This window comes from Bacillus rossius, chromosome 14 (genome assembly GCF_032445375.1).
Source record: "Bacillus rossius redtenbacheri isolate Brsri chromosome 14, Brsri_v3, whole genome shotgun sequence".
In the NCBI taxonomy this organism is placed as follows: Eukaryota; Metazoa; Arthropoda; class Insecta; order Phasmatodea; family Bacillidae; genus Bacillus; species Bacillus rossius.
Genome location: NC_086341.1, coordinates 46,452,876 through 46,480,233, shown reverse-complemented (window position 1 = coordinate 46,480,233; position 27,358 = coordinate 46,452,876). Strand labels below are relative to the sequence as shown.

At 41.6% G+C, this 27,358-nt stretch overlaps 2 protein-coding genes across 3 annotated transcripts in view; both read right to left on the bottom strand.

Moving 5' to 3' along the window:
* Positions 1 to 15,589, bottom strand: part of LOC134538795 (uncharacterized) — a 39,743-nt gene extending 24,154 nt beyond the window's left edge. The window contains exons 1-6 of the mRNA XM_063380286.1: positions 15,553 to 15,589; positions 14,668 to 14,876; positions 10,207 to 10,384; positions 6,673 to 6,893; positions 3,592 to 3,773; positions 1,422 to 1,518 (exon numbers count right to left, since the gene is read on the bottom strand). Coding sequence (XP_063236356.1) covers positions 1,422 to 1,518; positions 3,592 to 3,773; positions 6,673 to 6,893; positions 10,207 to 10,384; positions 14,668 to 14,876; positions 15,553 to 15,589 — 924 coding nt within the window. The remainder of the gene's footprint in view (positions 1 to 1,421; positions 1,519 to 3,591; positions 3,774 to 6,672; positions 6,894 to 10,206; positions 10,385 to 14,667; positions 14,877 to 15,552) is intronic.
* Positions 14,788 to 22,064, bottom strand: LOC134538862 (uncharacterized). 2 transcript variants are annotated; one of them, XM_063380431.1, is made up of 4 exons: positions 21,724 to 22,064; positions 19,688 to 19,927; positions 17,633 to 17,689; positions 14,788 to 14,876 (listed from the first exon to the last, which is right to left on the bottom strand). In XM_063380431.1, exons 1-3 carry the CDS (start codon positions 21,986 to 21,988, stop codon positions 17,661 to 17,663), a joined length of 534 nt encoding a protein of 177 aa, XP_063236501.1. In that variant the 5' UTR covers positions 21,989 to 22,064; the 3' UTR covers positions 14,788 to 14,876; positions 17,633 to 17,660. The 2 variants fall into 2 exon arrangements, with proteins under 2 accessions (XP_063236501.1, XP_063236500.1); XM_063380430.1 differs by lacking the exons at positions 14,788 to 14,876; positions 17,633 to 17,689 and having other exon boundaries at positions 18,100 to 19,927.
* Positions 22,065 to 27,358: the final 5,294 nt, after the last annotated feature.

The window sequence follows — 27,358 nt, the reverse complement described above, 5'->3', positions numbered from 1 at the left end:
TTTTCTGCCACTCGTGTCGACCCAGAAAAGTTGTGACGTCAAAGAACTGTGAGTCCAGCAGATCTGCACATCTGACTAGGACTTGACCGCAGAAAGGATATTTTTCCACAGGAGGAGGATTCTCCACAGAATAGGTGTTTCAAACAGAACGTGAATTTACAATACAGTCTGGGGTTCCGCACAGAATAGGAAATAAGTATTAAATAATTTAATTTTAGAGGAGTATTTAGCTGGGTATAATTTACAACTTATTCAGATAATTTAAATTATATGATCTTGATTAATTTTTTTTTTGTTCCTGTAAATCACAAGGAACATTAATGAGCACACTTTTGTTGTTATTAGAGTGGATTTGGACCTTTCATTAAAAAAATAAGATATTCTATTTAAATACATTATTTTAAAAGATTACCTAGTTATTTTATAAAAACCATTTAACTGATTTGAACCACGGTTCAAACAAATGTAGTTTAAATCAGTTAAGCCTGCATGAAAGTAAACTACAACTAAATACAACCATTAAAAATCAAAATCTGTGGGCTGTCATTTACTGCAATTCTTACGTTTTAATTTTTTTAAGGGTTTTACGTATAATCAACAGCCAGGTCATCACAGGTAGAAAAACCGAATACGAATCAGAAATATTCTGGAAGGAATCAGCCATAAATAGGGACAAGATTACAATGTGAATTTAGATAAAACCTAAATAACACCGAAAAATATGCCAATCAACATATAACACCAAAATTCAAGTTAATACACCACTAAGCACCAAAATGAAATTAAAATAACGAAGCTAATCAGCATTTTCAATCCAAACTTAACTCATATGAAAGTTACCTAATATTATAAATATTAAATTCAATAAAATTAATTTATGACATTTGTAGCACAATTTCATAAAAAAAGATTGAAAAAGGTTAAATCTTTTAAATCTTCCAGCTCTCATTAGTTACTCATTTTTACATTATGACTTTAGAACATATTTCAAAAACAGAAATACTAAACAGATTTATTTTGTTTGTTCCGAAAAGTTTAGACACGCTTATTAAAAATATTTATATTAGAGAAGTGTATCATGTAGCAGTCAAAATAACATTGTTTTCGAGAAATTAGTATCATGACACATTTAAGTATCATATTTGGATAGTAACATGCTATTGTTTAAAAAAAAAAAAAACATATTTCATATGATTTCACAGTAATCTCCTGTTTTAAAAACGAAATTGGCCTGAAAATAAAACCATAAAATCTTGTCCCTAGCCATGAACTACAGTAAGAAACCATAGAAAACAAATATGAGGTTAGCTGAACAGGTTTTCGAGCCAAGGTCGTTCAGAATGAGTGTCCAGCGTCTTAACTCTGTGCCATTTCACACCCTATCAGCAATAACTCGGATGTTATTTCTTACTGTGAACTACCTGAGAAAAGTAGTACATGGGAAAGCCAGGACCGGTGTTGTACTGCACCAAGAAATCAGGGATGTCATCGTCGTTGAAGTAGCCAGGGGTCGGTGGACTGAAAAAAATTCACAACACACGCTTAACTTCAGGTATGTAACTACTGAGTATATTATCGCATAATAATCGCACCCACATAATCAACCCATTTGCATGATCGTCACACTATTATTTTAGCGTATCAAAATTTGGAAGGAAAAAAAATCTCTTGCACAATGTTTTTTGGTCCTACTGTTAGATTCCGACCGCTTTGTACAAACACGACCTTGCCAAATATCACAGGACCAATAACTGTGCGACATCAATCAGTTTTCAAGTTGCAGTCAGGCGGTGTGGTAGTTACAATGCGAAAATGCAGTGATTATTAATGCGGGCTTCAAACTTAAGGTAAGTCTTCATCTTGAACAACAGCTGGATGTGGATCTTCCATTAACGAAAAAATAAGTAAAAGATAAGAGGCAGATTCCAACGAAAAAAACCTCAATGGTAGCAACTTTTCATCAAGTACGAAAATAACTGATGCCGAGTAATTCTGGTGAGTTAAATTATTTAATTTACCAGTACAGTGTTTTATTTAAACTACTTAAAAAGTAATTTTAATATTTTCGTTATTTCTCTTGCAGGGTACATTGGAAAAAAGACTCGTGAATCATCACAGATGCATAACCAAAGTTTTTTTTTAACAAATTTTTGAGTGACTAATTAATTTAAATTGTTTGGCGTACCTTGTTAAAATATGCTTTTTAAATAAATGGACTTTCCCTGTAACATGTTTTGTTTTTATGAAAAACTTAACCCAACAAAAAAAATTTTCTCGCATAAAAATCACACCCATGCAAATATTATGCGATAAAACATGGTATTAGCTAAATGAAAAGCTTGAAAATCATAATGCAGTAAATTACTTTTAAATAAAGAACTAAATACAACAAACACTCTTTAGTCCGATACATTAGGGAATACAGCCGTGCCCAACTAGGCAATTAGCGATCTTGCCAGACTATCAAACATCAATATAGTTTTGACAGGAATACCAAAGAAAAATTAATACAATAATTTAATAGCTCTTGTGTGTTGTCTAAACTATTTAAGTAGCAATCAACAACAAAATTTTAAGAAAACATCGCATTGGTTTAAATAATAGAGCAAAGCATAAGGGCACAACTAAAATTACTTCAACAGCTCTCAGGGATAAAAACAGTTTACACACGACAATAATAAGTAATCATTAACATAAACAATTAAAATTCCCATCATTGTTTTCCGAGCTCGATAACTCACGTTCCGAGCTTTAAATTTTGCATAGAGAGCCTTTAAATCATAGTAGTGTCCTCATTATGAATTTTGAGTTCTTTAAGTATTTCCCAACTTGTTCATATTTATTTTTATATAATTTACTTATCAGAAAATCACTTTAATATTTGGTGTATTCCAAATATACCTGAAAATATATTTTAATGGTAAAAACTTCTTAAACAGATATATGTTCCTTGTATGGGCTATACTGAAATAGCTATGTGCTGCTCACTATCTGCTTGTCTAGTTTCTTTCATAATCAACAGTTCTTTTTTTCTGTTTTATTCTGCTAATGAGATCCTCCAGTCTTTCATGTGCCAAATCACAGTATTAGTTTTCGGTCGGTCGTATATTCTGTTTACTATTTACGTCATCTGTGGAAATCTTCAGAAGTAAAAGTATAAAGAAACATCGAGAAGAAACAAACTGAGCTACCAAACTTTCCCTCACCCCTCCACACCGGACCTTACATGGCAACCCGTGTGTCGCGCGTCACATCCGCTGCCGAGGTTCGCTGGTAACAGCGTTCAAAAACGGTACAAGTGACACACAGTCTGCAGGCAAGGCGAGCAGTTTTTCAACTAAGCTGCAAAAAACAAAATTTAAAAAAAAATCGTACAAATGACACCGTTTGTAGGCACGGCGCGCAGTTTTCCAACTGAGCTCTTTTCGACTTGCCAGACAAACAGCTAATTCCCAGATGGCTTCCAAAGGTATCGCCCGGATTTCCCTGCTCCCAAAAAATATTCACGCTTAAATCGAGTTTTCCCCGATTTTCCCAGTCGAAGGGGCAACCCTTGTACGAGCGTGAGGAGAAGTGGTTGAAAGACTGCACCTGAAGGATTCCGACATGGGGAAACTGAAGTTCCAGAGAGGCGCGAAGGTGAGTCCATCGAAGGCCAGCACGGACGAGTTGAACGCGGCCACCACGATGTCCTCGGAGCCGTCCCCGTTGAGGTCGGCGAGCACGGGCGGGGAGACGACCCCCTGGTGCTCGCTCCGGTACAGGACCTTCACCTGAACACGCGCACGTCCGTGCTCGTGAGTGCGACAGGCTCCCGCGGTTCACACGCGCAAAACACCAAGTTCTAAATCAATCACCAAGTAGCTAAATTTACATTACCAGTCTCACATTCGAACCAAAAAAAAAAATATTTAACCTTACTTTCTATAAGGACCTGTTGGCTCAGCCAAGTCTCCTGGGGTCGATTCCTGGACGAATCAGTCCCTTAAACTCCATAATGCGAACCACCCCGGAAACACCTCGCCTAGTGCACCCCAGCCAAGCCATGGCCGTTAAAGCCATCATTATCGACACGTCTGGAAAGACGCTAGCAAATAATACCCATTGTTTTAAAGATAATGGAGCGTGTTTTTATTCTATGACAACAACAGCAGTGTATTTAACTACATTTCCTGCGAACCTTGTTTTAAGGGCATCGATACGTGCTTGTAAAATGTTGTGTAGTACCATTAACTTTGTTTTTGATGTTGCAAAGTGAAATCATGTTAGTTAAAACACAGCTGCCCGGTACTTCAAAACAGGCTGTGTGCTGGTTGGGGAAGCACTGACACCAACAGTGCAGGGCCAAGAATTCATGTTACAGTCAAACCTCTCTGAAACGACCCCTCACGGTTCCCAGGAATAGGGTCGTAATAGAGGGGGTGTCGTAATAGATGTTTTCCAAAATTTTCATTTGATTTCAACCCCCCCCCCCCCCCTTTCCAAACCGCTACTCGCTAAGAAACCAGCCGTACAATGGCAGGATGCTGTCACTCACAATGCTAGATGGCTTTTCTTTAAACCCACTTCAACCTTTATGTCAAGTCCGTCGCCCTACAGGCCACCTCTAAAAAAAATATGTCAAAAGACAGTTTATCTTTACTGGTTAGTTTACATGTACGTTTTCTGCTTTCCGTAGTTAAATACACTAGAACCCCGATGTCACAAACCCCGGATTTAACGAAGCAGTGATTTTACGAATACATTCTCGGGAACCGTCAAAAAATTGGACATTTTGACCAAAATGTGAAAATCAGAAAAAAAAATTTAAAAAAAAACTAAATGAAAGATCATTAAAATCTGTTAATTTTAACACACGGCGGATTTTTATGTCGGCTTTAATACTTCCAATAATGTTCGTGTAAGAATAACAAAAAAAAATGGGACATTTCCTTTAAAAATATGGCAGCGGTAGGTTCTGCAACGCGAGTGGGCACACACGAAGCTCGCCCGGCTGGCTGGCGGCAGCGGCATCATGACACATAAGCTCACCCCTCCCTCCCCTCGGTGACATTCTTCAAGGCTAGCTCATCCCTCCCAGACACAAACCATCTAGTGTCCTCCCTTATAACACCCCAAATTCGCTCACCTTTGAAAATTCTTCAGTGAGAAAATGCTCATTTCACCCTCCCTTCTCCCGTAAAATTGGGCTATTATGAATGGGGTACTAATGCGGTGAGGGAGGGGTAAGATCGTTGTAAATATTTTCGGACCCCTCCCTCCCCACCAAACACGCCCAAAAAAATGTATGTCAAAATATGTCATCTCTCGCAAGGAATTTACAAGCTTTCAAACTTAAATATAAATGTATTTTAATAGCAAGGGTCCTATGAAAAGGAATATACCGAATAAAATCAAGCTGCTGTCACCAAACAAAGCATAAAACGGCCCAATGCGTGGTCGCTTAGTTATTGTCTGCGCTAGAGGTGAGACGTGGAAAGTTAGAAGAAAGATAAATGCGGGGGAGACAGACGGCAGCCAGTGTGTTTCCTGCGTGGGGAATAAGTGGCGTAGCCTTTTATTTTATGCTGGGTGAAGCGACCTTATTCTATCAACCCAGGGGAAAAGATAATTGCTTGAGTTGTCAAAATAAACATCACTGCGGCAGTTCAACAAGTCGAGGCGGACGTGCATCCAGTCGGTCAATGTGTATATTAACTTCAAAAACATAACATCTCAATTCATAACAAGATTCCTTATAACCTACGCGTATTGCCGGATGTTTTCAGCCTGATCCATGCAAGTTCTTAGCCACGTTTTGAATGAAAACAACTGGCGGGCCAGTGTTGTGCCCTGTTTTGCGGACACAAAGCTTTTATCAGTTTGCTGACAGTTTTAATATATTACTGTCGTTAAAATGAAGCAGATAACGTGATTGTTAACAAGTACAAGCAGCATTCGAGATCGGCCACAGCGCACGGTATGGGGAGAGGGTGAGCAAGGGCGAGCGAGCAGCCGATTACCATGTTCACACGCTGCGGGCGGAGGGTTTTTCTTGCATTGTATTAATAATTAATAGTAATTAATATTTAATGGTATTTTATTTATTAAGACATAATACACAAAATCTGAATAAAAAAAAAGAAAAAAACCTGCATAAGTCACCAACAATTGTTCACAAATTCAAGCCAGAAAATATACCAAATCGGACTTCAAAAACTAAGCAAACATTGCCAACCGATAGTAATCAAAATCAAGAGAAATCCAGCAGGTAGCTTTGCCTTAACTGCGTACCACACTAGACACTCGCAAAAAGCTAAATGTAAACACGTTGCCACAAAAACCTTTATCTGCACCCTGCCGGCAAAGGGACGTGGAATGGGGGTTGTCAAGCGCTGACAGCGGTCCACAGGAAGTGGTATCTATTTTTAGATATGCGCTGCCTACGGCAGTACAGTACTTCGGCAAGAGAAACGCAGTAACACGCTACTCACCACAAGAAACTTATTTTCTGTCAGATTTTCTTCGGATTTTCGGCAATTTTTTCACGGTTCCTTGAAATCGTGTTTTAATAGATAGGTGGTCGCAATAAATGGGGTCGCAACAAAAAGGTTTTACTGTAGTTAAAGCACAGCTTCCCGGTATTTGAAAACAGGCTGTGTGCTGGTTGGGGGAGCAGCGAGCACGGCCCACCTCCTGCATGGCGTCGAGGCGGGCGAAGGGGACGACGTAGAGGCCGCCCGTGCTGGCCTGGCCGCCCGTCCCGAACACCACCAGCTCCTCCCCGTCGGGGTGCACCAGCAGCTGCGGGCTGTGGTAGGCCTGCTCCCCGCCGGGCAGCCGCGCCCGCCACAGCACGGCGCCGCGCGCCCCGCTCACCAGCGCCAGCTCCCCCGCCAGCACGCCCTCCGCGCCTGCCCACACGCGCACACTCCGCGTTCACCAGCACTTCCGACATTACTAACCACTTCCCGTCTGGGAAAGAAAACTAAACAATAATGCTTGATCAAAATTTAAAAGATACATCAGTGACTGGGATCAGGGGAAAGACTATAACTATTTGACAGTGCTTCAAATTAATACACCGATCTTTGAATTCCTTTACGTTAAGGCGATAAGTTTGATTCATTCAATGAAATAAGAGAAATTTATTTAAAAAAATTTATTTAATAAAGACACCTAAACACACTTTCAATGTACAAAGTTTTTTGCCATCGTAAACATTTATTATTAAGTCAACGTTAAAATAGTATTTATGCTATATTAAGTTTTAATATAATTTTCACTGTAACTATTTAGGTTCATAAATTTATAGGTTTTCCATAATAGAACGTTCTAGTTTAAATGGTATATTACAACCATTTAAATTAGACTATTTCAACAAATCATACATCAAATTGAAGGTCAAATAACCTAGTTTTTCTTACAAATGTTCGAAATGTGCACCTTTAGTTTTATGGCACACATCCAACCTAAAGTTCAATTCTTCCCAAACTTTGGTTAACAAGTCCGGAGTAATAAAATGCTGTGTCTCAACTCTGGCAAATCATTTGGTAGCAGCGCAACGTAGACAACATCTTTTGTAAAGCTCCAAAGGAAAAAATCACATGGCGTTATGTCAGGTGAACGTGGAGGCCAGCAAAACAAGAGTTCTGTCATCTCGACCATTACGACCAATCCAACAGTCAGGGACTTTGACAATTAAATTTTAAATGAAACGCACGTTGAACTGAAATTACGGATTCACTCTTAGAAAATTGAAGAACACAAAACACCTTACTCTCAGGAGTCGCCATTTTGTGTAGGTGGGGCTGCAAGCGAGAAAACAAGGCAGTACTCGCACATGCGTTTACCTAAAACTGTTTGAGTTACTCTTTAATTGTAACCTTGAACCAAAACTCTATAACACTAACAGTTGGCACCATTAAAATATATAACTGGGATATTCTTTTATGGACATTTTATAAACATTTAAGTGGAAGGGGTTTGTATTAATTGTAATCGTGGCACCCAGGATGCCACTATGTGGAAGGGCATGTGGAACCATTGGAGACTCATGGTTACAGAGCCGTGACGTGACCAGCCATGGTGTAAAACTGGAATATCCCCCAATATCATCCGACCACAAGATCTGGCTTTCTCTAAACGTTGGCAGACTAATAAATACAAACACCTCTGTCCCTCAGCCATCGAACACGTAGTCACTCGAAAAGATACGCAAATATCCATGGGAAGTTTAATTTCATTTAGCAAAGCCCTTATACACTGTGACATTAATATTAACAAAGGACAAGTAAAACTGTTAAACAGGCATTTCGGCACAGAATCAACATAAGTTGTGGAGCAAGATACCACGTAGCCTGGGCTAAGTTGATCGTTCAGCATTTTAAGTTGAGAAGTCCACAAAACATAAAAAAATTAGACAAAGCAGTCTACCACTCGAAGTAGGCTCTGATAAAAAGCGAAAAGGTTTAAAAAATACTTTACAGATAATGAATGAGACTAGACAGGTAAATGCAAAAGTTGATGTCCTCGGGGTGTAATAACAATAAGCAACCCTATCTCAGGTGGTGATCTCAATAACATAAAGAGGAGAGGAAGATATCTGCCTGCAGAACTAAAATGACAAGGTATTAGAACGATTACGAAACTGTGCCTTAGGCGATACAAATCTAACTCTAATAAATCAATATGTGGATTTAAGAAGCCCCAAACTGAAGGGGCCTGTATGCAGTTGAAAAAGTGTGACTGTGAAACCAGTTTGATGTCAAAACCATGTCCTATGGAAAATTTTCTGTATATTTTAGTTTTTTCTGCTTAGCGATGCAGGTAGGCCAGAATATGGGCAGTGTACAACATACAAGCACCGGATCCAGAGATGACGTGTCGGTTAACCCCACATGCAGAACTCCCACGAAGACTACAATGAAGATAAACAGTTATTATGGACAACAACACAATGACGACCACACTGATGAACACAGTTGCAACTGTTTCGTCACAGGAAACCTACTGTGTTCGTTGGTGTTGTCATCATAGTGATGTCCACAGTACCTGTTTAGGTTCATCATTTGGTTTATCTCTTTGACATCAACTGATTTAGGCTTGTTTTCTGTGGTTTTAAGTTTTCATTTTTTATTTCTTATTCATAGAGACCGGAAAAATTCGCGGATTCCTTTCGCGATAGGCTAGAATTCAAAAACGTTTGCCCTTTTTACCGCATCAGTGATTGGGCAACAGTTTATCTGAATGACACTCTGCCAATGAAAAAACCTTTAACAAAAGAAGTATCGAATCACCAGCGTCCCAGTCAACAGGTGTCACGAGTCAGTAGCCAATGAGCAGATGTCATTTTCCCGCATGCATAGAGGATCATGGAGTCTATCCTACAGGTCATTAATATCGCGAATTTTTCCGGTCTCTACTTATACAGCATACGTACGTCCAAGAAAATGTAATAAATTAAAATGACCCATTGCATGAATCATTTAAAGAGCTTATGTGTATGATAACGTGCAGCTTGCAACACTGTGGCTTAGGAAGGTTTGGAAAATATGCCCCACAGCAGATATAATGATAATGCAACATGGCCGGCGGTGGTGGATCCTTGGAGTGGTTCGAGGGGCAGACCACTGATGACAACGGACAAGATGACTCTCGTGGTGGAGGGGGCGAGGAACGAAAGCCCTCCCCTTAGCCCTTTAACTGCTATGATCGAGTTAACTCGATCTGCTTTAACACGCACACCAATGCGATGATCGAGATAACTCGGATGCGATCATTCTAATGCTGCATCAGCTGTAGATTAACATGTAACATGATTTTGTTTCTTTTATCTTAAGAGCTGTATACGTAAAGCTAAAAGCTAAACATATACTTCTCTATTCCGCAATTATTTGGTTAGCACTTTCTCAAAATATAATTTAAAATCCACATTTCTTGCCAATGGTATGTACGCAGCTAGTAAAACAAATAAAAATTTGTGAAAACAAATAATAAATTTTAGGATAGTGTAAATAAAGTGAAAACTTGTTTTAAGAAGAGAATATTAAAAAAAAACAGAACAGAAATATAGCAACTAGCTAGTGTAATTTAGATTATTTTTTTTAATTTTTGTTATTTTCACATTTTTGCTTTAAATACTCCAGCACTGAGGGGTTTGCAAAACCATGCAAGTATAAGCAGTTGAAGGGTCCACGAGCCTCCGGCTGCGAGGCACCGACTGACCCGTCTCCGGGCGGAGCAGCCGGGTGCGGGCGGCCAGGATGTCCAGGACTCCGTCGCCGTCCACGTCTCGGACGAAGCGGGGGGCGTACACGTCCACCGGGGGGCTGCCCCCCGGCCCGCTGTCCCCCGCCAGCTCCCACACGCTGCTGCCATCATGGCCGTTCACCGCCAGGAACACCTGCAACCACGAGACGCGACCTCCAGAGAGAGAGAGAGATGAAAGAGATGAGAGAGAGATGAGAGAGATATGAGAGAGATGAGAGAGATGAGAGAGATGAGAGAGAGATGAGAGAGAGATGAGAGAGATGAGAGAGATATGAGAGAGATGAGAGAGAAGAGAGAGATGAGAGAGAGATGAGAGAGATGAGAGGGAGATGAGAGAGATGAGAGAGATGAGAGAGAGAGAGATGAGAGAGAGATGAGAGAGAGATGAGAGATGAGAGAGAGATGAGAGAGTGATGAGAGAGTGATGAGAGAGATGAGAGAGTGATGAGAGAGATGAGAGAGAGATGAGAGAGAAGAGAGAGAGATGAGAGAGAGATGAGAGAGATGAGAGAGAGATGAGAGAGATGAGAGAGAGATGAGAGAGAGATGAGAGAGAGATGAGAGAGAGATGAGAGAGATGAGAGATGAGAGAGATGAGAGAGATATGAGAGAGAGATGAGAGGGAGATGAGAGAGATGAGAGAGATGAGAGAGAGATGAGAGAGAGAGAACGCAGAGAATTAGTAGGCCTGTGTGAATACTGAAAACAAACAGTTTGTCATTTATACTCCCTTTGATCCCGAACACTTTCAATTACATATGAATAACATCTGATCGCATTAAAAGTGCCTGGAAGCTGTTGTAGATCACCTTCACGAACGTGAAGGTTGAAAGTCATTTTCAATACAGTTTAAAATGTGCACAGCGCCAATTTAAATGCACCAATCATTCAAAATTATCAAAATTAGTTGTTTTTTTTTTTGACACAAGCATAGTGCACAGCAGAATGGCTGAAATTCTGATCTGATGGCATAACAATATGCAAACTGGAAAATTTCACAATAAGCAATGGAATTATGGAAAATGCAGCGAACTCATGATGATAATGAAATGTTTGGCACAGGGAAATGGTTTCTTTGTTTTTTGGAATTAACACCAGACGTGCAATTTTTAATGCTATTTTACAAGATGTGGTCGAAAAGTACCACTGGGCTTGTGGGTGAGGGGAGATACTAGCTCCGGCTTACTGGAGATTCCAGGGTGGTATCTGGGGGAAAGACCGAATGATTTCAGGTGGGTGTCCCCAAAGAAGAAATCTCGTGTCAGGGAGTTCTCACGTATTGGTTGTTCTCTGGTCACCTCCTGGGCGTGAGAGCTGGGGTTGGCTGAAGGCGAACTTGTGCGGGACCAGGAATAGTCATGCTCCGTCTCCGCTCTGCTGTGGCACAGTCTCGAACTTTCTCGTAGACCCATGGGGCCTTGTCATGGGGAACTTTGGGAATACCTGAGACTGGGTGCCGCTGAAAGAGCCAGGGTACGCTATAGGTGTTTCTTGCTCCTGTTTCAGTGCGAGAATGGCATTAGTAGGTGTTTACTCAATCTGAAGGCCACCTCGAACGATGGTCCCTCCTCGTGGAGCAGGTGAGATTTAAGATATCACTAGGTTTATTAGCTAGATGAAAAGCGTGGGTCGACAGCCTCCCCTTACACACTAGTTTAGGACATCTACTACTTCTATTACTGCTACGGTCTGTAGCTCGTCAGATCCTAGATACAACTATACTGTCCTTGCCTCCTTCACTCCCCACGACTGTCCACTCGTCAGCTACTACGGCCTCAGCAGCACTCTCTGCACGATGATTCACCTTGGCTGCCGAAACTGAGAGTGGCGCGGTGAGCTAGCTCGGCTGCCTTGTGTTGTTTCCTAAACACCATCTAGTTCTGCAGCCGCCGATTCATCATATTGCCATCCGGGGCAGTAAGCATGGGCGAGGCCAGAAACCAGAGTTTCTTCAACTCACTAAGTGCATTGTAATTCAGGTGAACCCCACACTGGTGAAGAATCATTTGAATCGACGGGCGGGGTACGAGTCTTGTCGGATATGTCTGGCACAAAGGCCTGTGTGTGCGCTGGTAGGTTGTGTAATGCTACAAAAGTGACGTGTACCTAATTCGGCGGGGGAGTGAAGCTCCCCACCAGTTAGATAGGCCAACTGGCTTGATGTAGTGGGCTCTGCAGGACCAAGGGACTGCCTTTTATACATTTTCTGAGGGCCTGGAGTTGACGCAGGAAAGGATGTGGTTCTTGGAATCGCTAGCCACTTCTGAGAACTCCACACCACCGGAGACGCAGGCGATGTCGCCCTGGCAATGGCCGAGCGACCGCGGGCGGACGGTAAAAGCTATCTCTCCCATCTGCCACTGCCCGCACATGTGTTCAGGAAGAGAGGGACTGATGGCTTGGCAATCAAAGGCACACACAGCACGTCACACGTCGTGTTCCTGAACGTCACCGACCCCACGAATGTATTTAAGTTCCCAGACGCAGAAAGCATGCACGCAGGGCAGTAAAAAAACTTGTGGCCCCAAAACCTAACAATTTATTTCATTTGGCCAAACCTGAAAAGAAAAATGTTAGTCATGGCGGACACAGATGACATATTGCTCATAACACTTGGCATGTCCGAGTTTTCTATGCACAAAGTGATCCAATTATTTATTACCTATACATAGGGCACATATTTATTGCAAAATAATCTGATCACTCATTAGACAGTTTTGAATGGATATATTTTTCTTTCTTTCAGAAACTATACAACTATAATACTATCAAAGACACTAATTTATTGTCTTAGAAAAATAAAGAAATAAAAAAATAACAAAATTTAAACCTACTTTAATGGTATACAAAATACAAAATTTAATTTTAATGAGCACATTAGTAACAATCTGGCAACAGTGGGTGCCATTTGCTCTGTACTGCAGTGTAAGAGTGAGACAGACTCGAGTGATTGTTTCCTTGTGATTGGCGACCACCTGCAAGAGAAGCTTTTTGCCCTGTTTGGCCGGGCCATTTGCTTCCGCACTCGATGGCTACGATTGGTGTGCTGACAGTGGACACATGCCTGACATAAACCCAGCCAACCACCACACACAGATAATGCTACAAAGTTTTAACACTCTGCTGGTCTGGAAATCTTCTCGCGATTAGCACACTGCCCTAGCCAGCAGGCCGTTTGGTCTGTGACTCCTGACTGGTGGATCAGAAGTCAGGAGTATGATTCGAGGCTGGGTCGGGAATTTTCAGTTGTGAAAATATTCCTTCCGTTTCAGGACTAGGAGTCATGTTCGTCCTTCACCCCCACATTGCGGAAGACAATTGAGAACTACCACTGAAGCGTTGCAGCATCCATCACGATGACGATATCTGACGTCACTGCGTTCGGGATGGAGAAACGAGGACTCATTATCATCATGATAAACCTCACAACTACGTCCAGTTACAGATTAACATTCCATAATTTTAATAAGAAATCCCTGCTGGGATACCAAATGTGTATGAACGAACTAGGACGTAACGTCAAGTAGACGCCAGGGTCATTACGGACAAGGAGTGGTGACAAGATGAGAACAGTGCACTGTGAGAATGAATGGGAGGGGGAAATGGGAAAGCCCCAAGAGAGCCCACTTGCTCACTGTTTGATCTTCCACATTTCTCGGATTCCCTTGGCAGAAGGCAAGCGATCCAACACCTCTCAACCATTGTGGCTCCACAGAATACATATAAAGAAATATGTATTTGAATGTTGTCTGCTAATTTTTCCATTGTTACACACGCCAACAAGATTAAGGTGAAAATTGGGTCTACATCATCGTGAATCTATAGGTGGACTCTCAATGGCTCATTGCATTCGTTCGCTAACTGACCGTCTGCAAAAATTTGAGCGATTCACAATGTGCTCCACATGTCTGTCAAATACTTTCCCATTTTGACATTTCCAACAGACTATATAGCTTACATAGTGGTGAAAACTTGTCTTGTATAGGAGGAATAGACTGACGATCATGGAAGATAGGATCTTATAAATCATTTAACTCAATTTTTTTTGCCTGATATTTATCAATATGTATTTTCTGTTGTTTTTTTTAATGATACATAATTAATTACACTACTGTGTCTCGATTAATTTTTTAATCAAACATCAAACTTTAAATTGTGTTTTAAAACAAAGTTAAAAACATTCATATAAGTGGCTAAACAAAATAAATAAACTTCAAAACCTTTTAAGATTGTAAAGGTTTCTGGCAATACCTTGCTAACATTTTTGAGGTCATAATTTAATCTGTCCATCCGTCGAAAGTTAAAGCTTGGGAAGTTTTCGATGGACACAGGGACTGCACTTTTCGGACACTCTGACCGGCTTGAGTCCACGTGATTGATCGACGGACAGACGCTCACGGACAAGGGAGCACCCACCCCGCCGCGGCCGGCGGCCACGCAGTCCGGGACGCCGTCCGCCGTCAGGTCGGCCCCGCAGTCCACGGAGTAGACCGAGTGCTCGGTCCAGTGGCGCCAGGCGACAGTCCCCGAGGTGCCGTCCAGCGCCATCACGCCTCCGGAGCAGGGCGGCTTCCGCCCCAGGTACAGCTCGCAGGCGACGGGGGGCGCCTCCCGCCCGTCCAGGCCTGCCACCACCACGGACAAGAGGCCGTCGACTTCCACATCAACAACTGCCGCCGGTTCCAGCTCTCAATCAGCTCGGCGAAATAACGATTCTCGCAACAACAACCGCACTTGGAGCTCTTCCCAAAACCACCTGTGACATCATCCGAGACGGCCAGCACCAGCAGTCGACACTAACGCCGCCTGGCAGCAAACACTTGGAATCAAGATGGCGGCCGTGACATCACACAACATGGCCGTCGACGGCGGCAGACAAAACTGGGACGGGGAGAGGGGAGGTGAAGGTGTTCTGGAGGGCGTAACATTATTTCCTCCCTGACGCGCGCACACGCTGCCCAAATTCCCTCATGATTTCACGTGCACGTAATGTGATAAAACCTGGTGAAACCCTTTACCCACTTCCGTTTCTAGCACAACACGGTTTGTGCTCTTTAACACAGGATTCTTCTGTAACACTCGCGTGTACTTCATATTTGCACTCCTTATAACGATATGTTTTAAATATAATTCCCACTAAAAAATACACTGAACTTCAATATAAAAATCGCTGATCTGGCATGGCCGTAGTTCTGAACGTGTTGGATTAAAGGACCTTTGCTGCAATATGAAATGTAAAATAAAGTAGTTTTGCAACAAAAGTCAACGCCTACGTCGCTACCTCTTACAGCATAACAGCACCTCGGAATACTCGCTTGTACCACCAAATGCCCATCATTACTACGGAACAAAGGTAGATTCATAAAGTAGACTGCCGTAAATTCGTGTGACAGAAATAAAAGGTTGAAAATTACTAATTACAGTTAAACGTGGCTTTTTCCAATCAATTTAAATAATGATGATGATGATGATGTAAAGAAACTGTTGGGCTGGCTAAAACAATTTGAAGAGGCCAAACATTGAACCCATCAGGATCCGTCAAGTACGCAAGTGAATTACGCAAGGTATTGCGTACTCAAATTATGACACGGCATAAAACAAATACTCGCGTCTTAAAGGCTAGGTCTCGCTTGCCATGTTGATTACTTTTTTTTTTTTTAATTTTATCGTCCTTACTAATGGTTAAGGGCTATTTATGTAAACCTAGCGTGATACCTCTCTTACGTTTGTCGTTCCATCACAAATATTCACGACAGACATGACCACCCGGCGAGCGGCAGGTCCGCAGCTGAGCCCCTGTGAGCCCTTGTCCTCCCTCGGCACGGCTCTGCCCCACCCTCCCCCCTCAGACTAACAACATGTCAACGAGATGCAACACTTGGCTCAACATCACAAACAAATTTAGTTTCTTCCTATTGCACATACGCTGCATGTGTGCAAGTGATAATTATTGTATGCTGAGTGGAGTGGGGTGGGGTGAAAAATAATGTTAGGCCTACGCTACATGGAATGGGGGTGTGGGGTAAATCATTAGTTAGATCATCGTTGGATCAAATTTGAACAAAATATTTTGTTTTACAAATTTCATACTTTAACAAATAAACATGTTTATAAAAGTGTGGGGTGGACACATCTGGCACCCTGAGAAGTTATTAAAATATTGTAGCGTTTTGTACGTCAAGAGTTTCAATAGAGTGAGTGGTTGATATTTGACTACTAGTGCGCTTAAATATGTTCTACGTCACTACTTTACATTAGTTCGTGTTCGAACAACTACTTGTAAACAAACGGAAGCTGCTCTGCTTACGTGAGCTGACTTTGACAGTTCTGGTGGAAAATCATAAACCAAGGATCGTCTAGTGTTCAGAAGACAAGAACAGAATCTGTATCCATCATTACTTTATAATTATTTCATGGACATATGCCATTGCTGGTTTAAACTGATTGTCATAGAAAAATCTCAAGAATGGACGACACAGATGAAGGCATAAACACAATAAAGAACGAACTAAAAAAACAGCTGATGTCAAATGTTACATGCCTAGACAGCACAGAGATATCCATGAAAGGAATTTAGTAAAAAAAATTTACAGCAAAGACGAACACAACGGGCTGATGACGAGGAGGCAGTTGCAACAAGAAAAGTGAATTCAGGAAAATTACAATCTTGGACAGCACCAAAACAAATCAAATGTTAAAACTAAAGAAATAATATGGACAAAATAATGTCAGCACAGCAATAAAACGAAACAGATAATCTAAAACAACGCAAAGACCACAGCGCGGATGAAAACAGTCCTCCTTGGGACTTGGGAACTCCATCTGCCCCCATCGTCAGGCATAAACAAGAAAGGTTTCTATTTTAGGTGAGTGAAGACTCAATAACAATTTAAGTTTCTGATTACACACATAACTGGATGCTAGTTAACGGTGTAAAGTAATTTACTGGTAAAGTTCTACTGGTACCGTTAAAAGAGGTTACCCAATGTTCTAGACATGATTACAAAATACCTTAACAACTCAGATCATCTATCAAGGACATGGCTATGAAAAACCATCAAAACAACTGCCACAAGGATAATAAATAGAAACTTTTAATTTTTTTTTTCATAAACATAAATTACCATAATTTTTATTTCTCAAGTCTTAAATTTTTTTTGCAATTTTAGTTTTTCTAAAGTACTACACTAATATTGGCATAAAACTATTGTTTCAAGAAAGGGAGAAATTGTGACTTTATAAAAAAAAAACATAACATGTCTCTTTTGTCAGTGAATGTCACATGCAATAATCCACAGAGAACATAACAAAACCAACTACATAAATAAAATTAAAAAAAGTAAAAATATATAGTGTCAGTTCAAGAAGAAATTATACTTACATAATAACTCAACACAAAATCATAAAATTCAACCAGTAGTCAGAAACTGAGAAAAATCTGCAAACACAAAAAAAAAAAATTAAAAAACACACATAAAATAAAAGTAATATCTTATGTTTGACTAACTCATAAAAACAAAGATAGAAAAATGTCTGTATTATCAAATAGCAACCTAACTGTATGTCAATTATTTCAATTACAACTGAAAAATTATTCATGGCAGGAAAAAAAAAAAAAAAAAACAGGCAAATATTTTCTGACCGAGTTCATACCATCACTCTAAGGATGGGTTCATAAACCTCACAAGAAATGCAAGAGCACAAGGATACAACCCATTTGTTTCAAGACATCACAAACCTAAAACTTAAAACCATAAAATTCCTTTAACAGGTTTCTTTTAATAAATAATTATTTCCCCAAAAAAAAATAATTAGTGGAATTCTTACACATTTGAATCAAAAGCATAATTTTGTTTCACTACGTGATCGTTTAATAAATGAAAACATGATGTGTGTGACAAAAAAAAAATCGTAGCCTTCTATACACATTACATCTGCATAAATATAAAACACAAGTCAGCAAAACACACCTCGGAAATTTTAAGTTTCACAATTTCCAGAACCGTTACTGTTTATTTTGGGACTTTAACGTAACTACAGTGATCCCCAACAATCTGGAGTTTCCGTGAGTAGTTGGTTTTTCATCCCCGCCAACTAATCCTGACAGGGCTCCATTCTCATCGTCCCTGATTGCCCCCGTGTAAAACGAGACATTACGCCCTGATTCAGTTATTGATTCCAGGACGCATCCAGATCAAAATGAAAAAGGAAGGATATTTCTCTGAATCAAACTTCTTCTGGTGGAAAAGGGTCCATGGTGCCGTAATATGTAGAGCCTACTTGTAGGTGGCATCAGCAGCATGTGGTGATGACTGCATTGTCCACTGTTTGTTCATGTTCTCTGTGTGAATGTTTGTTTGGCTGGCTGTAAGTCGTGAACACCTCAAACATTCTCCAACTGTCACTGGGCATGTTACAAATATTAATCAATTATTTAATAAAACATAAATTATAATTTACAATAAGAAGAAAAACATAACATACTAAAAAAAAAAATTTACAATATTTTTTTTTAGGATCAGTTACAAATATTTTTAACTAAAGCTCTTTGCAACTTTTTATTTCTCTTTCTACTTTAAAACAGAGAGCAACTAGACATGCTGATATACTAATTCATTCAAATAACTACAACTCCTTGCCATTTAATTATTTCTCTTTCAGGGTGTCTACAGAAGTGACAAAATCAATTTTAGTGACTTTTTAGTGACCTTTTCAGTGACTTTAACTGACCTAAATGGCAACACTTTTTTTTTCGGATATTTTTTTACTTTGTACTTTTGACTAAAATAATTGAAACTTTTACAAAAAATATTACACATTAGGCATAACAATTATGCCTAAAAACTACCAATGACCACCAAAATTTAAAATGACATGTTATCCTAATGAGAAGATTGTGTATTTACTATACTTATATGGACGCGGAGGTGGAAAGCATCGTTATAGTAACCAGTTGTAAATACCTTGTATACTGTAACATCTATGGTTTGAAAACCTCTGAATCCTCTTACAAATACGAGACTTTTCATACGTCAGGCAATGCTGGACTCGTACGGCCTGTGTCCTAAAAAACGAAACAACGAAAACGAACATAGCACGACAATCAGCTTGACATAGCATTGAATTTCACCACTGCGTTTCATGGTATCTTATTTCAGCACTTTGTTCTTCTATCGCAGGCCAAACCAAACTAAAGAAAGAAAAGTACGGCTGTGCCAATTACACAGTCACTTAGTATCCAATAAATACACGTGAAAATACGTCAATAGAAAAAAATTTCGTGAGCATGAACCGAATTCAGTGACTTTTTGGTGACTTCGTGACCTCGCATCAAAATTCGTTACTTTTTCGTTACTTTCGGGACTTTCGTGACTTGTAGACACCCTGTCTGCCTACTCTGAAGCAGAGAGGAGCTGCGCTGATTGCCGACGCTCACCCGTGCCGTAGCCCACCACCACGTCCGCCACCCCGTCCCCGGTGACGTCGGCGGCCACGAGGGCAGACTCCACCGTTAGCTTGGGGAAGGGGCGGGCCCACACGTCCCGGGCCTGCAGCCCCGGGCAGGGCCCCGCCGCGGGGGGGCCCCCCACCGCCGACACCTGGTGCTTCCAGAACACCACCTGGTCCATGGACAGCGGCAGCCACAGCACCAGCCCCACCGCGCCGGCGATCAGGCCTGCGTCACACGAGTCCCGCTCTTCCGGACCACCGGAATTTATACACGTTTTGAATAAGTGAAACTATAAAAATTAATGTTTTTGACGTGATAACATCTTATAAATCGATGAACGCCGGCTGCACGCACGAAAATTTGTCACGTTCCGCCTGAGCCGAGCGTGCAAGAACCGGCCAATCCGCCGTGCGAGGAAAATCTTCTATAACATCAAACAGGTTAAGGCGACTTTTTAAATAATTGTTCGTGATTATATTTAAACAAATTATTTAAATTAAATTTGCAAAAAACTGTAAGTATGCAATTTTTCATCAATGTTTTCTTATGACGTTATCAAAATAAAATTATCGTCTTTAAAGAGACTTTACAGACAACCCCCCTTTTTTTTTCATAGAGGTTTATTTTAGTTTTAATACTACTGTATACACAGATGAACTTATGTAGGATTAACAAAACAAAACAAATATCTTGCTTTTTTTATTAACCGATGTCCGAACGAACTGGATCCGGATTAGCGTGACTGTCCGTAAACTACTAACCACACATTTGCATTATGGTATGTAAATAATTATGGTGAAATTTATCATTCTAAGGCATGTATTAAGTGATATGCTTTTGAAGCCGAACCAAATACATACACTTCTGAAAAGAAGACAGAAAATAGGTTATCAAAATGAACCATCAGTAATGATTGTGACAAGAAAAAGATATTTACAAAAATGATTTTTAACTTTCCTAAAGGACCCTTGGTCATTCTCAAAAGGCCATGTCTCGAAAATCATTCTTTTTTTTTTTTAATAAATAAATAAATTAACCTGAAAATTAAATTCCAGACATCAATTTTTTTTTGTAAAAGAAAAGTAATAAAGATTTTTTGCAAATGTGATATACATCTGTTAAAATTTGAAATTTTTCCAACTTTATATCTTTTAGCTTCACAAATTTCCTCTTACAAACGGTTCTACGAATAATAATGGAGCAATCGCGAAGGGCACAAATGCATAGTGTGCACTATCTGATAACTTCTGAAATAAACCTTTGAAGGCAAATTCTGCAAATGACTGAGAACTGGCAACCCCATGAAAATAGATGTTTAATACGAGACAAAACACGGACAAGTGAAAGGCAAAGTGATATGGAAATTTTTTTTTTCCAGTTTCTTTTCTTCTGCTCAAGAATTGAGTATAATTATGTTAAAAACTCAAAAATGATATCAGAAATTATGGGAAAATAATAGTAAAAGAATCAATTGAAGTATCAATCAAGACGTATCAATTTTGTAAAAAAATTCACTTAACATTATTTTTCGCAACAGTTTGTGTTTTGACTTAGGCCACTTTGCCTTCCACCCGCCCATATATATCACAATACAAACAAACCACAGCAGGTCTATTGGAAATTGTTTTCATTTGTATTCAACTTACGATCATAATTCATTGATAAATCGTGAGTTTATGTTATATCCATGATCTTTCAACATACTAAATTAGTACAGCAAGCATAATTTACCATACGATCAATGCATAGAGGATCATGCCATCAGGATCAAGGGATGAACTGGGATACGCATTACGGAACTTTAACACAATTCTTGCGGGAAAAAAAATAGTACATAAATATCCAGTTGTAGCCTATTTACGAAAATGTGTGTCCTTAGACTCCAAAATTATCTATAATTAATAAATGCGCCTCGACATGCCATCTCTGCCTTAGGTGGTCCTTAAAAATATAACAACCCCAAAAAAGACTACAAACAGTACATCATACAACAGAGTAATTAATATACAAAACTTTCTAACCTATTAATGCAGTTAATGCAAGAATGCCGTAGCAACACGGAATGCAGAAATTTCTCCAAGAATTTCTTTTACATGGCTCAGAATGTAACAAGCCAGACTTAGACTTTCGTTTTGGTGCCATTAAAGGTCTTTTGACACCTCTTTCTTCATCAGCCCGAAAGCCGTTTCTCCCATCGCGAATGAACACCTCATCCTCAACATCATCGCTGATATCTTCATCGTCAAAACTGTCCCTTACAGCTAACTTCTGAGTCGAATACGACATAACTTCTTTCCTTCTTCAAACAGAAATTTTTAAATCACCTTACCATATGCCTACAATATTAGTAAACAAACAGACACATAAGAATGACTAACCATAGAAAACTTTATTAAAGACGTCACCTAAAAAAGCTCAACAAATGCAACACAGAAAAATGTATTAAACACGGAACGAAATATATTAATTCTATAAAAAGAAGATCAAGAACATTAACTCTTCCTTTTTATTGTGTTTTAAGAAAGTATTTCAGAAATATGGACAATTTAAAAATGCACTAAGTGTAAAAAATTTGTGTGGAGTCCACATGCAACAGAAGTAAAACTTCTTGATTATTATTATGTATTAGATACATAATTCTCTTTGGCTAAGGTCGTAGATAAAAAATATATATATTCGAGTATACAAGTGCTAAAACATGATATTGCGCATGTATGCGAGTGTAAAAGTATTAATGTCTGTCCCCCAGTGGTCGTCGATGTGGGTTGGAACTCGGCTCGATCTCAGGGGTAGAATTGGGCATTAGTGGCAGGGGAAAGGGGATGGCTTAGATGATGAGGCTGTTCTCAACCTGTACCTGCTTCTCCTAGTCGACGCAATCCAGCAGCTCTAGACTGCACATCCCTCGTCCTCCAGGTGGTCAGCAGCCCACAGCTCCACGTCTCACAACTGTTTCTCTGGCCTCAACACCCTGGTCTGCAAAGCGACGTCTCACACAAGGTAGGTGTAGCGGTCGTCATGCTGCTACAGTTGTCGGTCAGCATTTCCACTACTTTCTCTCGTACTTGCACTGCCTCCAGTGCCGGCAGACATGCATTAGTGGGCCCTCCCCAACCTCCATTTCCGAAGGGGTGGAACTGTGACAGGCATGCTCTGCTGTCGCCGTGTGACAGTGGAGGGAATCTAGTTGGCGCATCTTGTAAACGGACGATTATCGCTTGTCTGCACACACACACACACACACACACATACACACACACACACACACTGGACCGCTGCACTGACACTCGCACTCGCTCACTGCTGATGCACATCAACAAAAGGGACGGCGATGGGCAACAATGACCTTAGCGACTGAGGGAGGCACGACGGATGTCGTCAGTATGTAAGAGTGCAAGTGCAAATTATGCAGGTATAAAAGTTTACAAGTGTAAAATATGGAAGTGCCAAGTAGGCACGTGTGCAGTATGCGAGTATGTAAGTATGCAAGCATGCAAGTCACTGGTTGCCCCACCATGTACCTAACTATTGTCCTCCTCAATCCAGTTTCCCCACAATGTATCTAACCATTCCCTGCATACGATCGGAATTTTCATAATGCTCAAAAATTTTAGCCCAATCAGCAAAGAAGTTTCATTTCAAAAAGGTGACGCCAAACATTAGTGCTCCTCGAATCCGCACAGACCGCTATGGCGCATCGCCGCCTCGCCCCGAGCGTGTGCGACGTGAACGCACCTGGGTGCAGGGTGGTGCAACGCTTCGTACGTAAGCTGCCCTGCCTAATCGACTGTCGCCCGTGCGAAAGTCGACCAAGGGGGTACTGTTAGGTGACCTGATTACCTGGACTTTGAAATTAACATTCAGCACTCTAAAAAACAATATTAATTAAGTAATGACTATGCTTAAATATTAATTGTAATTCTGGACTTTAGCGCTATCAGGCGGCGTGCATGGCCCGGGATTACTTTTGCACACGACACGTTTTCGCGGGAGCGAGGCTGGGGAGTCGTGCGGACGTCACAGCCATCGCCAGTTAATCACCGCCCTCCGAGGAGACGAGACGCGTGTCGCCCGCGGAGCCTCTCGACCTCCGCCCTTGCCATCTCTACCGGAATTGCGTGAGTTTTCAGCACATCAGAAACGTGTCCTGCAGAGCGCGGCTCCAAGTAAGCGGGTCATGCACGACGCAGCGCATGTATAGCGTGCCTGACAATAAACCACTTTGAATTGAGCCCCGCGTATTTGTTACAACGCCCGTAGTATAGCGTCCCTGGTGGCTAAAACAGCCGGGGGTAACTCTGACGGAACGACCCTTACTGCCTGCCGGCCACGTGGCGACGTCACGCCCTGAGTCAAGAGTCTCGGCTACGCACTAGCACGTAGCTATTATTGCTAGTTGGCGCCCAGAAGCAACTCCACACCCTCAACATCACCTTGGCAGAAGGCAGAAGGCGTCAAAGGAATCTATTTCAAGCAACCTGTCATATGAGAAAACAAGTACAATCAAACCATTCGTCCGTGAAGCAACTATTTGTCAGAGAACCGATAGAGAATTTTGTGCCAAAATACTTTTTGTGTATTGAGCATGAGAGTTTTATTTTCGACATAGCCTTACTACAATACTTTTAACCAATGCTTGAAATATGTATATGCACAAAATGAAGGAAGCCAGTCAATATTAACCTGTCTAATACAACACATATGTACAGGGCCGGTGCAAGGTAAATTGGCGCCCTAGGCGAAAAACCTTAATGCCCCCCCACCCCCCTGGCAGTACACCCCAAAAAAAATTTCCTTGCCTCAAAATACATCACGTAAGCCTAAGCTTTGTCAACAATCAAATGTAAGCAGGCTTGTGTTTTTTTTTTACTTATTACAAATCATAAATAGGTCACCGTGGACTTTAAGTAATTACTTATATCAATATAAACATTCCAAACTGTTACAAAGATTCATTTTCATCTAGTTTCAATAATCGTTAAACATATTATATCAGTTGTTATGTGTCGTGCTGCGCCGCCCCCAGCTACTTGGCGCCCTAGGCGGTTGCCCAGTTCGCCTATATGGACGCGCCGGCCCTGCATATGTAACAGTTTCTCACTAAACTATTTCCACATAGTGATTCAAGTTTAAACAAAAAATGCATACCTAAATATATTTTAATTGATCTACTTATTATTTACATTAACATTTCGTAGTCAGCATTATAAAGTATCCTAATACACAAAACACTAAGAAATATTCCAAAAAACTGTGGGTAATCCAAGGTGGGTGCAGCACAAAGTAAACCCATGAAAATTGACTCAAAAGCTGAAACATGTTGACATCTAACCCACTGCCTCGCGGATCGGTAATGAATGATTGTGGTTGTGAACGGCACCAATCAGTGATTTCGTGCACTGATACACGAGACTATCTCAGGGGGGATGTTGGCCATGTGGCTGGAGGCAGCAGTACGTCGGCAGAGTCGACTTATTGTGCCCTTACTGGCCGTCCCTGAGACACACACAGTAATTAGTCATTACAGGTTGTTCAGAGAGTATAAAAATAAACTATGAAGTACACTCGCAGGGTTTATTCTACAAACCACTCTCGTACATGGTGCTGCCGAGTAGCTTACCTGTCCGGTGCATGAGAGAAGCTAGTCTGGCGCACGTTGAGTTGCTGGCGAAGGCTCCACGTGTCCCGGCGCGTGCGTCCCTCCCAGAGGGTTGAGTTCTACTTGTGAGGCTGCGGGCCGCTCGCAGCTGCCTGGACCATTCCCGCGCGAATTCTGCACGCCAAAACCGAAAGACAGGACAGGCCAACTAGTTTGGCGTAGTTGCACAGTGAACAATTTTTAGCAGACAAAACAAGCCTTCCATGGTATTTAAAAGTATTACTGTAAATTGTTACAGAATTCATATCCATGCCGTCAACCGCGGTCTCATGTTCGAGTCCGGGCGCGAGTTCTAGCGGGGTGGCTGGTCTGGTTAACGTTTTATGTTCCGGGAGGGCGCCAGGCTAGCTCGGTGTCTAACCATGAGGGTTCGTGGTTCGTTGCCCCAGCGTGGTCCGCTAGAACCGTCGGCGGTCTTGTCTGGGAATTTACGTAAAAGAAGAATGCGTGGGATTGCCGTAGTAGCGACGTGCCTTTATTCAAGGGATTGACGTCACACCATACAATTACTGAGCACAGACATGCCCCTGAGGGCTACTTGTCCGTTGCGAGGTGCAGGCCGGTACATGTTCAATGTTTCGTGGCACTGGTTTCCCGGGTAACAGTATGCAGGCCAAGTACACTTGGTGCAAGAGAGGCGCGCACAGATGACGTGGCGCAAAGTTACATTAACAAAGTACACTTAACGAAAATTAGGCGCGCACAAATGACGTGGCGCAAAGTTACATTAACAAGTACACTTAATGAAAATTAGGCGTGCACAAATGACGTGGCGCAAAGTTACGTTAACAAAGTACACTTAATGAAAATTCGGTGCGCACAAATGACGTGGCGCAAAGTTACGTTAACAAAGTACACTTAATGAAAAATAGGTGCGCACAAATGACGTGGCGCAAAGTTAAGTTAACAAAGTACACTTAATGAAATTTAGGCGCGCACAATTGACGTGGCACACAGAGTTTGTGGGTGACTGGAGTCGGCCAGTCCCGTAAGCGATTGTTTCTACGCTGGTGCCGTGCCCACTGGGGTGGTACACGCACCGCCACTAAACTTGGCGAAGTTTTCCTTGCGGGTTTGTGGTCAGCGCGAAGGCGCGTGGCCTTAAGAAAAGTTCTGTGGTTTGCGGGAGACGGCCCGTGCCTTATGCTGAAGAGCGACCCTGCGCACCAGGTGTGGTGCGGGGCGTCTTTACGTTTACGCCGTCGGATTAGGTCCTGAACCGTAAAAAACGGACCGGGCACGCACGGAGAGGTGAATAGAAAAAGGTTTGGTTTATGCTAAATGACTATATTTACCGGACGTTACTTGCGATGAAGACAATGGATGTGTTCTCTCCGTGGGACGTAGGTCCGTCCCGGTCCGCGAGTCGAGTTGAACTGCGGAACTGGCATGGCGTCCGGTGGCGCGTCGGCCCCTGCCGCGCCAAGCCTGACCTCATTACGTTAAAAACTAAATGACTGCGTCTGGAAGAGACTTTAAGGTCGCAAAATTCGTAATTAATTGTTTGAGGGGGAATGGGTGTGGTTCGTCTCTAGTCCACTCGGAATTAGTGTGCTTTATAATAATGTCTGGTTTGGCCGTTCGGCTCGGTGGCTCGCTCGACTCGGGTGGGCCACGGCCAGGGGTGCGTTCCGTTAGCGGGAGAGTATACTGGCGGGTGCAGGTCGGGCTTAGGGATGGTCGTCGGTCGGACGACGTCATCCATAAATCGGCGAAGCTTTCCCTCGTCCTGCATCGATAGCGCCGTCTCGCGTCTATCGATATATCGTTGTGGTGCGGGCCGGTCGGCGCACTGCACTGGACACATCGACACCACAGCAATGGTCTGTAATGGCCTAAGTGACCAGAGGGAGCACCAACATGTGTCATCAATGTGTGTCATGGGACTGCCTTACTACCCCAAATAAATGATAAAAAAACTGAGAAACTAAAGTTCATGCAACTGCTGGCATTGCCAACTTCGAACAGCCGAATGCATAATCCGGACGAGAACACAG